Below are 15927 nucleotides of genomic sequence, written 5' to 3'. Positions count from 1 at the left end.
CATAATCGAGTTTGCTCCTGAAGGGAAAAAAATTCCTTCCTGATCCCCCAAGAGGCAATTGGGTACTCCCTGGATCAACTTTAACAATCTCCCGTATTCTTCATATGTCTGAGCTATAGGGTAGAGTGGCAAGACGGAAGCCTTTTCTTACGAAGAAAAACATCTAAGCTCGGCTAAATTTTGCAAAAACACATCTTAAGTCTCCCAAAAGCATGTGGGAAAATGTGTTATGGTCTGATAAAACCAAGGTTGAACTTTGTGGCCATAATTCCAAAAGATATATTTGGCGCAAAAACAACACTGCACATCGCCAAAAAAACACCATACCCACAATGAAGCTTGGTGGTGGCAGCATCATTCTTTGGGGCTGTTTTTCTTCAGCTGGATCTGGGGCCTTAGTCAAGGTAGAGGGAATTATGAAGAGTTCCAAATACCAGTCAATATTGGCACAAAACCTTCAGGCTTCTGCAAAAAGCTGAACATGAAAAGGAACTTCATATTTCAGCATGACCACAACCCAAAGCTTACATCCAAATCAACAAAGGAATGGCTTCACCAGAAGAAGATTAAGATTTTGGAATGGCCCAGCCAGAGCCCAGACCTGAATCCAATTGAAAATCTGTGCGGTGATCTGAAGAGGGCTGTGCATAGCAGATGCCCTCGCAATCTGACGGATTTGGAGTGTTTTTGCAAGGAAGAGTGGTAATTGTGGCTTATATGTGAGGGTTGCAAGAAAAAAGCCACTCCTCAAGAAAGGCCACATACAGTCATGACTGAGCCTTGCCAAAATGCACCTTGACGATTCTGAGGCCACATGGAAAAAGGTGTTATGGTCAGATGAGACTAAAATTGATTTTTTTGGCCTCAACACTAAATGTGTCTGGCAGAAATCCAATACAGCTCACCATCCAAATAACACCATTCCTACAGTTACCCCTGGTTAACATCTGTGCGGGTGATGCCGCTGCGGATCCGCACAAAAATCCGTGCAGCTGCACCACCTGCATAGAGGAATGCGGACCCGCGGGCAGGTGCCATTAATTCTAATGGCACGCCGCCTGCACTGGAAATCGCAACCGCACTGGGAACCAAGGTTCCCATGTGGACTGCATTTTCCGAAGAAGTACAGGGACTTCTTCCCTGCGTGTCCCGAGGCACGGGAGTCCATTCAAATGAATGGGCTCTCATGCCCACGCAAACGTGGCCCACAGGAACACGGAGCTGTGAACCTAGCCTAAATCATGGATGAGGTAATATCCTGTTATGGGGGTATTTCTCTGCAGCAGGGACTGGAACACTTGTCAGGATAGAAGGAGAAATGGATGGAGCAAATTCTTGAGGAAAATATACTGCTCTCTGCCAGAAAGTTGTCAATGGGAAGAAGGTTTACCTTCCAACATGACAGTGACCCAAAGCACACAGCAAAAATGACCACACAATGGTTGAAGGAGAAAAAGATGAATGTCCTTGCATGTCCTAGTCAGAGCCCAATCTTAAACCCTATTGAAAATCTGTGGAATGACTTGAAGACTGCAGTCCACAAACAGTCACCATCAAATTTAAAGCATTCCCAATCCATCTGCTGATCATACAGAGCTCTAGGAGTCACTCTGCATATGCTCAGTTTAGTGTGTATATTTCCATGTTCTGTGTACTGTAGGATTCCAGATATAGTGATGCAGGGTCCTGGGTTTATTAACACTTGAACTGAACATGAGCAGTTCTGCAAAGAAGAGTGGGCAAATATTGTAGATGTGCAAAGTTAGTAGAGACAAATCCCAACAGACTAAAGGCTGTAATTAAAGCAAAAGGTGTTTCAACAAAATACTGACACAATGGTGTGATCCTTTTTTCAACTTGGTGATTTCTGTTTTTGAATTTTTTATTTTTTCATTTTTTTCTGACATGTCGATGTTATTTTTTTCACTTGGATGTTTTAAGTTGCACTGAGTAAATCCAGCTGGATAAAACAAAAACTGTGCATGTCTTCATTTCAGACTGCAAAGCAACAAAATGGTATTGTTTTAAAGGGGGTGATTATTTTCTATAAGAACTGTAACTATGTAAACGCCATACCTGACTGATGGCCCTGAAAGCTGGAAATGACTGAAGTAGACACCTCTACTTCAGCAATCTCCACTTGCTTCTGAGTTCCTTGCTAGGCAGCTGGCCAGATGTATTGTGAATAAGCTGCTTTGCATTTTCTGAGTTAATGCAGAGTGTAATGTGATTAGAAGAGGTGGAGCGTGACCTTACTGCTCCACCTCATCCAATCAGAGAATGCTTTGTATTGTTTCTGAGTATGCAGAGCTTTCTCTGAATGGCACCTGTGCTGAGTGACTAACCTCCTTTATTCACAATGCATCAGGCCGTCTGCTGAGCACAGGAAAGTGGAGATCACTGGAACAGCGGTGTCTGCTTCAGTGAATTCCAGCTTCCAGGTGTATAGTATGTTTTTAAACAATGACACAAAGGTTTCTGCAATAACCAATTATTTAAATGTGATTATGTACTGTAAGTGTATTAAAGTGATACTAAAGTCTTTTTTTTTTTTTCTTAAAAACAACAAACATGTTATACTTACCTGCTCTGTGCAGTGGTCTTGCACAGAGCAGCCCAGATCCTCTTCTCGGGTTCCCCTGCCAGTGCTCTGGCCCCTCCCTCCTGTCGGGTGCCCCCACAGCAAGAGCTTGCTATGGAGGCACCCAAGCAGGCACACTCCTGAGCAGCGGTTTTGTGTTTCCATTCACACACAGAGCTGCAGCTTGGCTCTGCCCCCTACCTCTCATGATTGTCTCACTGGCCGATGGCTCCTGCTGCTGCCTCATCCAATCAGGAGTAAGAGTGCCCAGAGAACCAAGGTTCTCGTGGACATCAATGGATCAAGCGGGGGCTCAGGTAAGTGTTTGGGGGGCTGCTACACAAGGTTTTTACCTTCATGCATGGAATGCATGAAGGTAAAACATTTTGAGACTTTTGAACCACTTTAAGCCAGTGTATTTAATTTTGTATTTTGTTACGCAATATGGTTGTATTTCCACATTTGAGTCAGTGACAGCTAGAAGACATTCTATGAAAGCTGTAGTTAATGTTGGTTTCCCTAGAGATGCTTCTTGTTACCTATTAGGTTGCTTGCTTTGAGCCAGTGTATTGATTTCATATTTCATTCAGCAGTTAGATTCTCTGCATTTTTACCCAAGATCAATGCCACTTACTTCCAAAACATTTCCCATAATAACATCATGTTCTTTCTGATTCTGAAGACATTGATTCTTCTAACGTCAGAGTTGTATGGTCACAAATGTAATCTACAGTGTCTTGCTGAGCATATAAGTGAAATTATGTGGTGTACTCTGGAGTAAAATTACAAAGATAACACAGTGACAACATGCTTTCAACTTAATGTTTATTGTTGTTTACTATCATTATCAATATTATTCCACCAACAGTAGCCATAGCATGAATCATTTCTAAATGGATTTCTTGGCTAAATTAAAATGTGACCAATATTCAGTATTTCTGACTCATCTGTTTATCAAAGTGTAACTCAAGCCAATATATTTTCTAGTTGTGAGGGGAGTAGGAAAGGGTTATAACCTCCGTCAGATTTTTATTCATATGTCTCTATTTGGGCAAATCTCTCACAACTAATAACAAAAATATCTGGGATTTTTACTTTATAACCAAAGTATGTAATCTGAAGTTCTGAAATAACCATGGATTTATTTGCAGTATTGTTCCAGGTACATGGCTTACATGATAGATCAGATGCAAATTAAAACATGCATGCTAGGGTGGGAATGTGTCCTGTTCAGTTGAACCTTTAATATACTTAGGTGGTATGTGCACAGGCTTGGACAAGCCCACCCAGAGTATTGTGTGTCCTCCTGTGTGACCTATTCCACAAAAATACAGTGCCACTGCCATAGGCTGTAATTGACAGTTCAATAGTCTGTAAAAGTATAACTAAAGGCAAAAATGTTTTTTCTTGTTTTGGATACAATGTAGAGGGATTAAAACTCCTGTCAGGTTTTATTTCTGTTAAGGAGATTCACCCTCTCTATTTGTTCTGTTTACCATTAGCATTGAAAGTGGAAGTATTGTAAATGGAACTGCCTAATTTTGAGTTTTACCCAGAAAAGTAATAGAGGGGAAATCTTCCAATGAGGACACTGGTTCTGGTGACCTGGGAGTCCACAAGGAATTCTCTTAATCTTCAGGGATTTCCTCCCGCTTCCTGTTTGGCTATGGGACAGGAAGTGAAAAGAAATCTCCGCAATGGTACCCAGATGATTGCAAAAAGAATCTGACAGAGCTAATACTCATCCCTTGCTCTACTGAAAATGAGAAAAAAAGGTTTTGCCTATATCTCTGCTTTAATTAGTAAGCCTATCCTGCTCCTGCAACCCACTCAACACCAGCTGCAGCAGGTATTAATGTAAATTCCTGTGCAGGAATTGCAGCTGGTTTGAGGTCTATCCAGATCTCAAAATCCAGAACTGAAATCTACACGGTCATGCATAGTATCTTGCATTTTCAGAAGCTGTTTAGACATGGCAGCCCCTGTATTTCTTATGGTACAGATTTCTTTTAGATTAATCGAAGTTCAAATCAGAGGCATTTCCAAAGGCATATATCACTTAACACAGCTCCTGAAAATCATGGACATTTTGCAACTATATAATGAACTATCATATTTGAAAAGTCAAGCTTTGTAATATTAAAGTAAAGCTTTAATGGATAGCCCAAGACTGAATGAAGCACTGGATAAATTATAATTTTCGTTTTAGATTTCTTAACTTAGAGTCCAGAGGCCTATGCATCTACCATGCATTTTAATCTTGTGTTAAATTCCACAAAATTTTAAAGTGTAAACCTGGCATTTTATTAATCTTTTTGCTTTTTTTTTTTTCTTCCACAGTTAATAATCGAGAACATACCTCACCGTTTTGGGTCATATTTAGTGTTTTTCTTGGTGCAGTTGCTATGTTGTGTAAAGAGCAAGGCATAACTGTTTTGGTAAGAAAACAAATTTAGATAACGTAAAACGTACACACTTGATAAAATAATATCTTTGTTGTGTTGCATGGTTAAAAACGAAAAACTTTTTTGCTTAGTGACGTTACCTTGAAAAGAGCAATTGGTAAAATAGGGAAAGTATATTGAAAACAAAATAACTTTCAAAACATTTAAAACATGCTTCCATAAGAACATTATTTCAACACACAAAAGTGTGGCTGCTACGCATGAATTAATATCCCAGAGGGATATATTTTTCATATTTTCTTGATAAAACCGTAAAAAAAGAGTTTGATTTATTGATGTTGAATTTAAATATTTTAGATTTTTTTTTTTCTCCCCCATTGAAGCTTATGGTCTCTGGAAATGGAAATAAGAAAAGATTATTGTCTTTGCTAGGGTTTGAATGCTGTATTTGATGTCTTTGTAATCTGCAAGTTAAACATGCTGGAATGTATCCAGAAGGTACTGCACAGGGACAAAACCCCAGAGGTGAGTGTATTCAATTTCCCATTCCCTATTCAGAACAGATTCTGGGCTCCTCAGTTACTGCACAGTGTGATCTCGTGTCTGTCGCTCAGTTGCATTCTTGAAAGAGTCTTTTTATTTGAGAAAAAAACCTTCTGCCCTTTGATTTCGTTGTTGCTGTGGGAATACATAGCCAAACTCATTTTGTTGAAAGGAGCAAAAGCCATATTTGCAAGGTGTGGTTAGGAAGTAACTCTTAATAACATGCATTCTTATTTTACCAGAGCAGAGGCATACCAATTCCATATGTGATACACACCTATTTAAAATCTTATTTAATGTGGACACATTTCAAACTCTTACATATGCACAGATAGTCAAAACAAAATCGGAGCTACCAGAGATGCATTCTGTACAGATATCTAATATCTTTATTTTACAATAAACATTGTCAATGGATAAATAGCAATTGTCCTGGTTCTCTGTTATGTGACCTGGCACTAAATGAGCCTTGATTCTGAGCTAAAATATGGGCGTAACCCAAAGGGTGTGATACACACTTCTTTTTAGTAAATGTAGAAATACAATACTATGGGCTACTTACTGACTGTGGTGGGTATGTATGGTAGAATGAGTTATATTTGATTGATAAAAGCACATTTGGTCTATATAAACATTAATATAGTTGATGCATTTTTGTTTTATTTTTCCTTGACAGAAGTTTTCATTTCTAAAAAAGGGATTGTTTACAAGAATTTGCCTCTTGGCAATTGGGGGAATGTGTCTGCTTTATATACGCTGGCGTATAATGGGCACTGGACCACCAGCATTCACTGATGTTGACAACCCGGCATCATTTGCTGATAGCCTATTTGTAAGAGTGAGTATCAAACACAACTTCCTTTCACTAACATATCATTGGCTTATTAACAAGATAGCTATATTATTAAAAGACTAATGTGGATGTCTTTTTCTAATCGGGTCCCCATTTGTATTAATTTTGAAAGTGTAAAAAACTGATTGATTACAGCCAGTTTGTGTTGTGCCAAAGCAGCCAATTGTATCCTTCCATACTATAAAAACCATCTGACTGGTTGTTGGGAAATCACACAAACTGGGGCATTTAATTGATAAATGAGACTGTTCTTGTGTATTAGTTTTTATTTTTTTACAGTGGTCTTGGTTGTCAGTCAGCACGGCATACAGATTATTTGCCATTTTTAGCTACAGTACATTGTCCAGTTCTGATGTTGAACCAAGTGTATTTGTTTTGATTGCATGATATGCTGTGATGACATTTAGGCTATGCATGTACTTTCCGACTAGCTACACAAAGTCTGTAATAATTTTATTATAGTTCTTAAAATAACTTTTTCCTTTGACTGTGATTTTAAACTAGTTTGGGTGTGCTTGATTAGAATACAACACAACAGGCTCAATTTGCAAATCTAACACACCAGGATAAGTATACTTATTTTTACAAAAAACTCGATGATGAGATATTAAAATTATGGTTACATGGCTGAACTAGAGAATTTTATAGCTTTGTGTTAAGGTTTTCTGAACTGATCCTTATGTACCACCATGCAGATCTCAAGTTAGACTGTTTGTAATGCTAGGGTGATATATGCAGCAGACTCAGTACCACAGGTCCAATTGTCTATAGCTCCGGTTACAAAAATGTTATGACAATATGGGGTTGATTTACTAAAACTGCATGGTGCAAAATCTGGTGCAGCTCTGCATAGAAATCAGTCAGCTTCTAGATTTTATTGTGAAAGCCTAATTAAACAAGCTGAAGTAGAAGCTGATTGACTACCATGCACAGCTGCACCAGATTCTGAGTGCACCAGTTTTCTTAAATCTCCTCCTATTTGTCTGACTCTGGAATGGTTCATTGCTATTTGTGTCCTTGATCTGTTGAGTTCTTATACTCTGCGTTATTTTACCTGACATTATCACAAAAAGTAAGGTGTCACACCAGTCAAGTAAATGTGATGAGGCTATTAACTAACATATTAGTTGTGTTGTGTGAGGAAAGGGACATTTGAAGGTAATGCTTTAAAGCTGAAGATGGCAAGAGGTACCTCCAAGCAAAGAACGTAAAGCTGAACTCCAGCTTTTGGTACTCTTTACGTAGTTTGTTTGGGGCAAACTGACCCAAACAAACTATGTGCCTCATGAACGTGTGAGGCCACTCGATGTGCTGTATAACTTGTATGTAGCTGAGGCTACATATAGCACTGTGTTCTGGGTGCGAGCTGGGACCTTCCTGTCTCAGACCCTGAACACAATAGAGTCTGTCTGAGTGGTGCTCAGCTAATCATAGAAAGCAATGTATTCTATCAATGAATACAAAGCTTCCTCTGATTGGTTGAGTCAGAGAGGCGAGCTGATGATGTCACAACCTCTGATTCAGCCAATCGGAGGAAGCTTTGTATTCAATGATAGAAAACGTTGCTTTCTGTAAGTGGCTGGGCGCTGCTGAGACAGACTCTATTGTGTTCTGGGTATAAGACAGGAAGGTCTCGCTTCATACCCAGAACACAGTGCTGTATGTAGCTGAGGCTACATACAGTTTATATAGCACATCCAATGGCCTCGTGTTAGTGAGGGACACAGTTTATTTGGGCCAGTGTACAAAAAGCTGGAATTCAGGTTTTTATTGCTGTCTGTGTCCTCTTTAGAGTGACTAATGCTTTGTTCTTGTGACCGTTATCACCAAAAGTGAAAGACAATCCAAAATTATTAGTGTTCATAATTGAAATAGAGGGTGAATCCTTCATTGTAGACATTAGTTCGGTTAACTACCAGGGATTTCCTTCACTTCCTGACTTCCTGTTGTGGCTATGGTACAGGAAGTGAATGGAGATCTCCTCAAAGAGACACGGATGGCAAAAAACCTTGCTGGAGTTATAACAATCCCTTGCTCTGTCCAAAATTTTAAAAGTATTGCCTTCCATTGTACTTTTTTTTTTTTTTTTCAGTAGAAGCCTTCCATTCTACTTTAGTATTGCAGTAGAAACCTCATGCAGCATCATCTTCATGTAACTGATAGAACAAAAAAGGAGGAAAACTAACAGCTTCTTTTTCCCAAGTGATGTTGTTTATCCATAGAATTCAATTAGATGCTAAAAGTTTATATATTGCTAAATGAAAAACACAATTTTATCCATATGTATGATGCATCTTTGCAATTTCAAAATGATGCTAGCTTCACAGATTGTAATTTGTCCTATTTTATTAGGGGATTTTTCTTTTTAACTTGTGCAAAATAAGTGTATCATATGAAGTGCACCTGTACTGATGTTTCTGTTAACACTGAATATCAGACATTGAAATATATTTTTTTTTGTCTTAATGACAGGTAATAAACTATAATTACTATTATTCCCTAAATGGATGGCTGCTGCTGTGCCCCTGGTGGCTGTGCTTTGATTGGTCAATGGGCTGCATACCTCTTATTAAATCTCTCAGTGATTTTCGGATAATGGCACCAGCAGCACTTTGGTTCTGCTTGTTTGGCTTAATGTACCAGGCTTTATTCTCCAATAATGGCCAAACGAGAAGGTGAGATCTCTGTGTATTTCCAATAATGGAAGCATGGCTTTTTTTTATCAGTAGGGTGCCAGGAGCTCATGAAACCTGCATTTCAAGACACTGCTAATAATCAGTAACATAATTTTATTGCTTTATTTTACGACACATACTCTTGTCTGGCTCAGCTGTTGTATAGAGTGCCATGCTAGTATATGTCTGGCCTTTTTGTTCATTTGGTGTAATATGGGCCTTTTCTCTTCTTTGTCCCTTCCCAAAACCTCTTATTGCCTAACACATGTAGGTTGATGACACAGTAATTTCCGTATGGACCCTCTGTCCATTAATAAACTTCAGAAACTTAGAGTGAAGAACAGCAAATGGATCAGTGTGCACAGAAGACTTTACAAAGAAAAAAATATTACATAGGTATTGGTGGAAGAAGAATAAAAACTTAAAACAAAAACAAGTAATGGTACGATCCAGTTTTGGCAGTAACCCTTATGAAAATTTGAACATATATTTTCAGTTATATTTATCTAAAAGACATTTTAATTGTCCATTCCAAATTTTAATTTGCCAGCTTTTTCATGTTTTCACAGATACACTATATTGCCAAACGTATTGGGACACCCCTCCAAATGATTGGATTCAGGTGTTCCAATCACCTCCATGGCCACAGGTGAATAAAATCAAGCACCTAAGCATGCAGATTGCTTCTGCCAACATTTGTGAGCTCTCAAGAGTTCAGTGAATTCAGCTGTGATAGGTTGCCACCTGTGCAATAAGTTCATCCGTGAAATTTCCTTGATACTAAATATTCCTCGGTCAACTGTTAGTGGTATTATAACAAAGTGGAAGCAACTGGGAACAACAGCAAATCAGCCACGAAATCGTAGGCCACATAAAATGACAGAGCGGGGTCAGCGCATGCTGAAGCTCACAGTGCGAAGAAGTTGCCAACTGTCTGCAGAGACAATAGCTAAAGACCTCCAAACTTCGTGTGGCCTGCAGATTAGCACAACAGTGCATAGAGAGCTTCATGGAATGGGTTTCCATGTCTGAGCAGCTGCATCCAAGCCTTACATCACCAAGCGCAATGCAAAGTGTCGGATACAGTGGTGTAACACACGCCACCACTGGACTCTAGAGCAGCGGAGACATGTTCTCTGAAGTGATGTATCACGCTTCGCTGTCTGGCAGTACGATGGACGAGTCTGGGTTTGGTGGTTGCCAGGAAAGGAGATTATGGTGTGGTGGTGTTTTTCAGGGGTTGGGCTTGGCCCTGAGTTCAGTGAAGGGAACTCTTAAGGCGTCAGCATACCAAGCCTTTTTGGACAATTTCATGCTCCCAACTTTGTGGGAACAGTTTGAGGATAGCCCCTTCCTGTTCCAACATGACTGCGCACCAGTGCACAAAGGAAGGTCCATAAAAACATGGATGAGCGAGTTTGGGGTGGAGGAACTTGACTGGCCTGCACGGAGTCCTGACTTCAACCCAATAGAACACCTTTGGGATGAATTAGAGAAGAGATTGCAAGCCAGGCCTTCTCGTCTGACATCAGTGCCTGACCTCACAAATGCGCTTCTGGAAGAATGGTTCTACATTCCAATAGACACACTCCTAAACCTTGTGGACAGCCTTCCCAGAAAAGTTGAAGCTGTTATAGCTGAAAAGGGTGGGCCAACTCAATATTGAACCCTACAGACTAAGACTGGGATACCATGAAAGTTTATGTGCATGTAAAGACAGAGATCTCAATACATTTGGCAATATGGTGTATATTTAATATACAGACTTATAATTAATAGCTGTCTGTATGTCAGATACAGAAATTAGAAACTGGATTATTGACTTTACTAATATAAAAGTTTTAAGCCAGCCATAGATCGATTTTCATTCCTACATCCATGGGTTGCAGGAAAGAAAATAGTTCAATTCCCTCATGAACACAGTCGATGTTGATGGGGGAATCCCTCCCGCTGAGCCATTGTGTTCTCCCGTCGGGGGGGGAGGAGAGGAAGGCGTCCTCGCCAGGACAACAGAGTGAATGCTGCTAGCGGCTGTAATAGCCACTAGCAATAATCGCTTGTAAAATCCGACAGGCTAGTTGTATCCAAGTTGAGTGATCAATCAACTTGGGTACATTCAACCTGCCCATACATGGTTTGAATTGTGGACGGTCCCTGCTGAACCCACCCAGATTCAAATCATCTATGGCTAGCTTTAGTCATCTACACATTGTATTGTTTTAAGTCAGGCTGAACAGACAGACTTGTATTCAAAGAAATTAAATTGATTTGACCATCGCTCAAGATGCCTGCTCAGTACCTGGCCTGCATTCAGGGGGACATTAAGAGAAGCAGGATAATTTCTGTAAAAGCATAGTCCAATCCTTTTCTCTGTGTGAAGAAAGGATCAAAGTATCTAGTTTGTATCGCTGTCATCATCAACCAAATATTATAGATGGTCTGTTCCATTAGTGACTTATTCGAGGACAGGCAAAGATCTTCCCACCTACTAATCTTGGGAAGATCCCTGCTTACTTGTGTGCTGCCTAATTGTGTTTTTGTAATAAGCAAATATGGCTGCCCCATGTAGATACTGTACTATGTAAGATTATAAGCTATAACTACAGACAAGTGTTTTTAAAATGTTCATATTAATATTTACATTTGATCATATTTACATGCACACATAAGAATAGTCCCAGTGAGTCTAAAGGGATCAACTGTGTAGGCGCAGGCAATAGAATTAAAGATTTTGGTACTGATATTTGGGCAAGTATATATGGGAAGGAAAAGATTAGGTTACTTTTAAAGTGATATTATAGGCTATTTAAAAAAAAAATGTTAAATAACGTCATAATTTCCTGCTCTGTGCAATTGTTTTGCACAGAGCAGCTCCTGGCTCCTCCCTCCTGCTGAGTACCCCCAAGCAAGGCACGCGCTCTTGGGGCACTCATGCGTACTTGTTCCCAAGCCCCACTTTGTGTGCTCACAAGAAACACAGAATGGGGCTTGGCTTCGGTCCTACTCCCTCCTCACTCACTGTGATTGAGCCAGTGATGAGGCAGAGAGCCGGGACAGCAGCCACTCTTATGCACATAGCTGGATTGGAATTGGGCTCGGACAAGTATTGGAGGGGCTGCAGGGGGAGCTGCATACTGAAGGTATGAATAGAACGCAGGTAAAAAACACCTTCAGGCTTTGCAGTCACTTTATGTCAAGTCCTAGGCAAGAAGAAGGAGGAAGAATAAGAGTACCTGTGAAAGTGCACTCATCTTTTAAAGCCTATTCATTTTGGTGGGATACTCTTTATGTAATGTATTAGCTAAAATGTATGTAGAGCCAATTTTTTTAAATTAGATAAAGTATGTAAGGAAGGGTGAAATCCCTATCAGGTTATCTTTTGCTTATTCTGTGTCCCTTTGGGGTGATTTCCATTCACTTCCTGTGCAGGAGACACAACAGAACAAATTTTATCAAAGTGGCGGGAAGTGAGGTAAGGGTGAGTTGTCACCTGAACGTCTGTCTTCATTGGATGAGTTGCTCTCACCTTTTGCTCTGGTGGCAACTCTAAAATTTTGGATTTCTTTTCTTTCACTTCCTATTTCATTGACAATGGTTACTAGAAAAATAATGATGAATCTCCCCAGCAGAGGGGTATAGGCAGCAATAAAAATATGACAGTGGGGTTTAATCCCTCTCCCTTCCCCCACTAAAATTAACCAAAAAATGCTTTTACGTAAACATTAATAGAAGAGAATGCAGCAATTTAAATACAGTATACTGTAACGTTGTAAAGAAACAGAGGCGCTATAAACCTTAGCTTTGCAAAGTGTTCCCTGTTTGGTGCTCATTTTGAGCATTGGGTAGCTGCTTGACACTTGGAAGCTAGTAAAAATCAATGTAGTAGCGCTGCCTACTTTCCCCGTTCCCCGGGATCCCACAGGTATGACACATGCATGCTTACATGTAAACCTAAACACCATCTATAATAATGCTATGTTGTAAACAATAGTGTTTCGGGGTTTCTAAAGACAGTGTGCCTTGAACGTAGCATAAAACATGACTGTCTACTCAAATATTTAAGGTAAAAATTTAATAACCGTGGCAGTAAAGACAAATCTTTCAACAATTTTAGCCACATTATCATGTTAGAAGTGTAACCCATCTACAGTTGTGCTGCTCCCACATGTTGGATTTTGTTTTATGTTCATCATTTTAAAGAAATACAGTGCCCTGAATTAATAATGTTCTAGTGTTGATTTTACCACGGTGCTCCAAAAAGAGCTAACATTAATAAAAGTGTCATTGTCCATGTAAACCTTGATTTTTCAATCCTACATTAGACAAACAGTAAAAACGCTGACCTCACTGCCTCTGTTTATTTCCTGATCAGTGTTCATGTTTCCCCCACAGGATTGTCACCATGGGGCTAGGATTTCTCGTCATACCTTTTCTCCCTGCCAGTAATTTATTTTTCAGAGTTGGATTTGCAGTTGCTGAACGGGTTCTTTATCTGCCTAGTGTTGGCTACTGTATGTTGCTCACTTATGGCTACAGTAGAGTCTGTAGACAATATATTAAAAAGGTAGGACTTCTAAAGCTATAGTTTCATCATACCAAGGAAACATTTTCATCATTGTTGCTGATAATCAGTTTATTTTAATGCAAAGTGCAAACAAGAAGTTTAAAATTATCAGTAACCCCTAGCAACCATATTTCTTTTGTTAGGTCAGATATTCTTCAGTGGGTAATTGCACTTTGCGCATTTATTTCCTTTATGAAATATCCTTAATTATCTATTGTTCTGTACTTTACATGTTCACTAACCAAACCTCATCAAGTTTACATGCTCCAGTATTCCTACTTTAGTCACCGGTCACACCACTGTGATTTAAAAAAAAAATTCACTGCTGTTTCAGGTGCGATTTCTGAAGACTTGATTGCTACTTGTGAAGATTTTCAACAATTTCTTGTGATTTGCATTGCGATTTCCATTATATTCTATGGATGTGAACTTGCAACAAAACTGCAGAAAAAGTAATGCAAGAACCGCAGTGCAGCAAATTGCACATGTTAAGATACTGACATTCGCATTCATTAGATGCGATTTCAGATGCGGTTTCAATGTGCAAATCGCACCTGAAATCTCACTGGTATAACTGGGCACTTAAGTATTCACATTATGTTGGGGTCCGCTGTATTTAATGTGCAGCTGGGAGACCATAGGTAGAGCATGGTCTGTGTTTTCCGAAGGCGGCAAAATTTAAATACATTTGTCGATTATTTTGAATTCATAATCCCTTTCATACTAATGATATCAATAAATAAGCAAATGACTTTTCTGTTAGACTTATGTATGCTTACAAATCCTGTGGTCATCTAGGTCTCAGCTGCACCATAAACAGACAATTTCCTCACATCTTTGTCTTAATGGATATGTATACCCTAACAATTAACTTTTCTTATTTGCTCCCGTTTGATCTGTTAAAGGAGAAGTACAGCCAAAGCTCATTTGGCTGTACTTCTGTGGATCACAGGAGTGCAGTCTGTTGAAGCCTGCTGTCAGCTGACATCACTCAGCTGATCCAGGCTGGGGGAAAATCCCGACTTCAAAGTCAGGATCCACCCCAGAGTCTGAAGCGGCACCTGGCTTAGCCTCTCAGCAATCCGCTGAGAGCCTGAGCCAGCCGCTCCCTCCCCCTCCACGGCCCAGTTCTCCAGTGAGCGCTGGGGGGGGGGGGGGGAGCTGAAAGCGGTGGCTGACAGTCACTGCTCTCTGCTCATAGCAGCTGTGAACTTGTGTCATGTGATCGCTGAGTTCTCACACTTAGAGCCGGCGGGGGACAGATGCAGCATCGGACCGATCCTGCATCCACCTAGGTAAGTAAAATTGGGAGAAAAAATAAGCCCATACTTCTCGTTTAAATATGTAATGGTAAGCATTTTGTTTTTTTCTTTTCTTTTTTTTTTTAATTGGACCTTATCATAGGATTGTTCTGTTCCACTGCCATCTAAATATACTGGAAAGAGGGTTAGAAACTACCCAGATTACTAAAGCAATAACATAATAATTTAGGATTTAATAGTATTGTGGCATTAAAATAACTCTTGTTTGTTTAAGATCAGGGTTGTGGGGGGTTTTTTTTTCTTTTTTTTTTTGTTTATTTTTTTTTAGCAGACTAGAGGTGAAGTGAACTTCAGTAAATATTATATCTCCACAAGATAAAAAGGAAACATTTAGTGTAAGACTCCTCTCATACAAAGGGGGTCTGATCATGTCTGCCTGTCTGTTTTTCATTCACCCCTTTAAACCTGCCTACCTACGATCCAATCTGGTCTGCTAATTAAAAGCAAAAGGGGATCTGTCCTTCTCTGTCTACGTGGATCAGATCAGAGGGTAGTTAGATGTAAACTAAATAAAAAAAACATGTTCAATACTTACATTTCTTGCTGTCTTCATTGCCTTACACTAGTCCGATTCTGAGAAATCTACTGCCAAGGTCTGCAGGGAAACTGACACTTCTAGGAGTGTCAGCCTCCTGAGTCCTCCACAACTTTTGCTCGATCTTCCTGCTGACCTTCATGCCATTAAGGATGACTTCAGCAGAAATTTTTGGGGTGATTGGAGGGGTGTTTTGCAGCACAGGCAGCAGGAAAAGTATATTTTAGGCTGTTCTTTTATAGGCATGCTGACTTAAAAAATTTACTATAGTGACAAAGTTTAGATGCACTTTCCAAAAATGTCTCAGAAACCACAAGAAGTAGCCTCTCCTTTTAGTTGCAGTGCTCCTCTCCCCTACGCCTTACAACAAATTCCCCCTGTGCTTACACATACATACAAAACTGATGGCCCATCTCTTCTGGTTTTTGTCTAGTCCTTTCTGCAGTTGG

General features: G+C 39.8%; 1 protein-coding gene across 3 annotated transcripts in view; it reads left to right on the top strand.

Moving 5' to 3' along the window:
* The window catches only part of TMTC4 (transmembrane O-mannosyltransferase targeting cadherins 4), a 186354-nt gene that overhangs the window by 56017 nt on the left and 114410 nt on the right, over nucleotides 1-15927 (top strand). For all 3 annotated transcript variants that reach the window (XM_089679945.1, XM_089679946.1, XM_089679947.1), the window contains 5 exons: nucleotides 4922-5019; nucleotides 5419-5511; nucleotides 6206-6367; nucleotides 8855-9057; nucleotides 13450-13621. In XM_089679945.1, coding sequence (XP_089536071.1) covers nucleotides 4922-5019; nucleotides 5419-5511; nucleotides 6206-6367; nucleotides 8855-9057; nucleotides 13450-13621 — 728 coding nt within the window. The remainder of the gene's footprint in view (nucleotides 1-4921; nucleotides 5020-5418; nucleotides 5512-6205; nucleotides 6368-8854; nucleotides 9058-13449; nucleotides 13622-15927) is intronic.

Source organism: Staurois parvus, unplaced genomic scaffold (genome assembly GCF_062004578.1).
Source record: "Staurois parvus isolate SC_StPar_1 unplaced genomic scaffold, SC_StPar_1.0 ptg000233l, whole genome shotgun sequence".
Taxonomy (NCBI): Eukaryota; Metazoa; Chordata; class Amphibia; order Anura; family Ranidae; genus Staurois; species Staurois parvus.
This window is presented reverse-complemented; position numbering and strand designations above follow the sequence as displayed.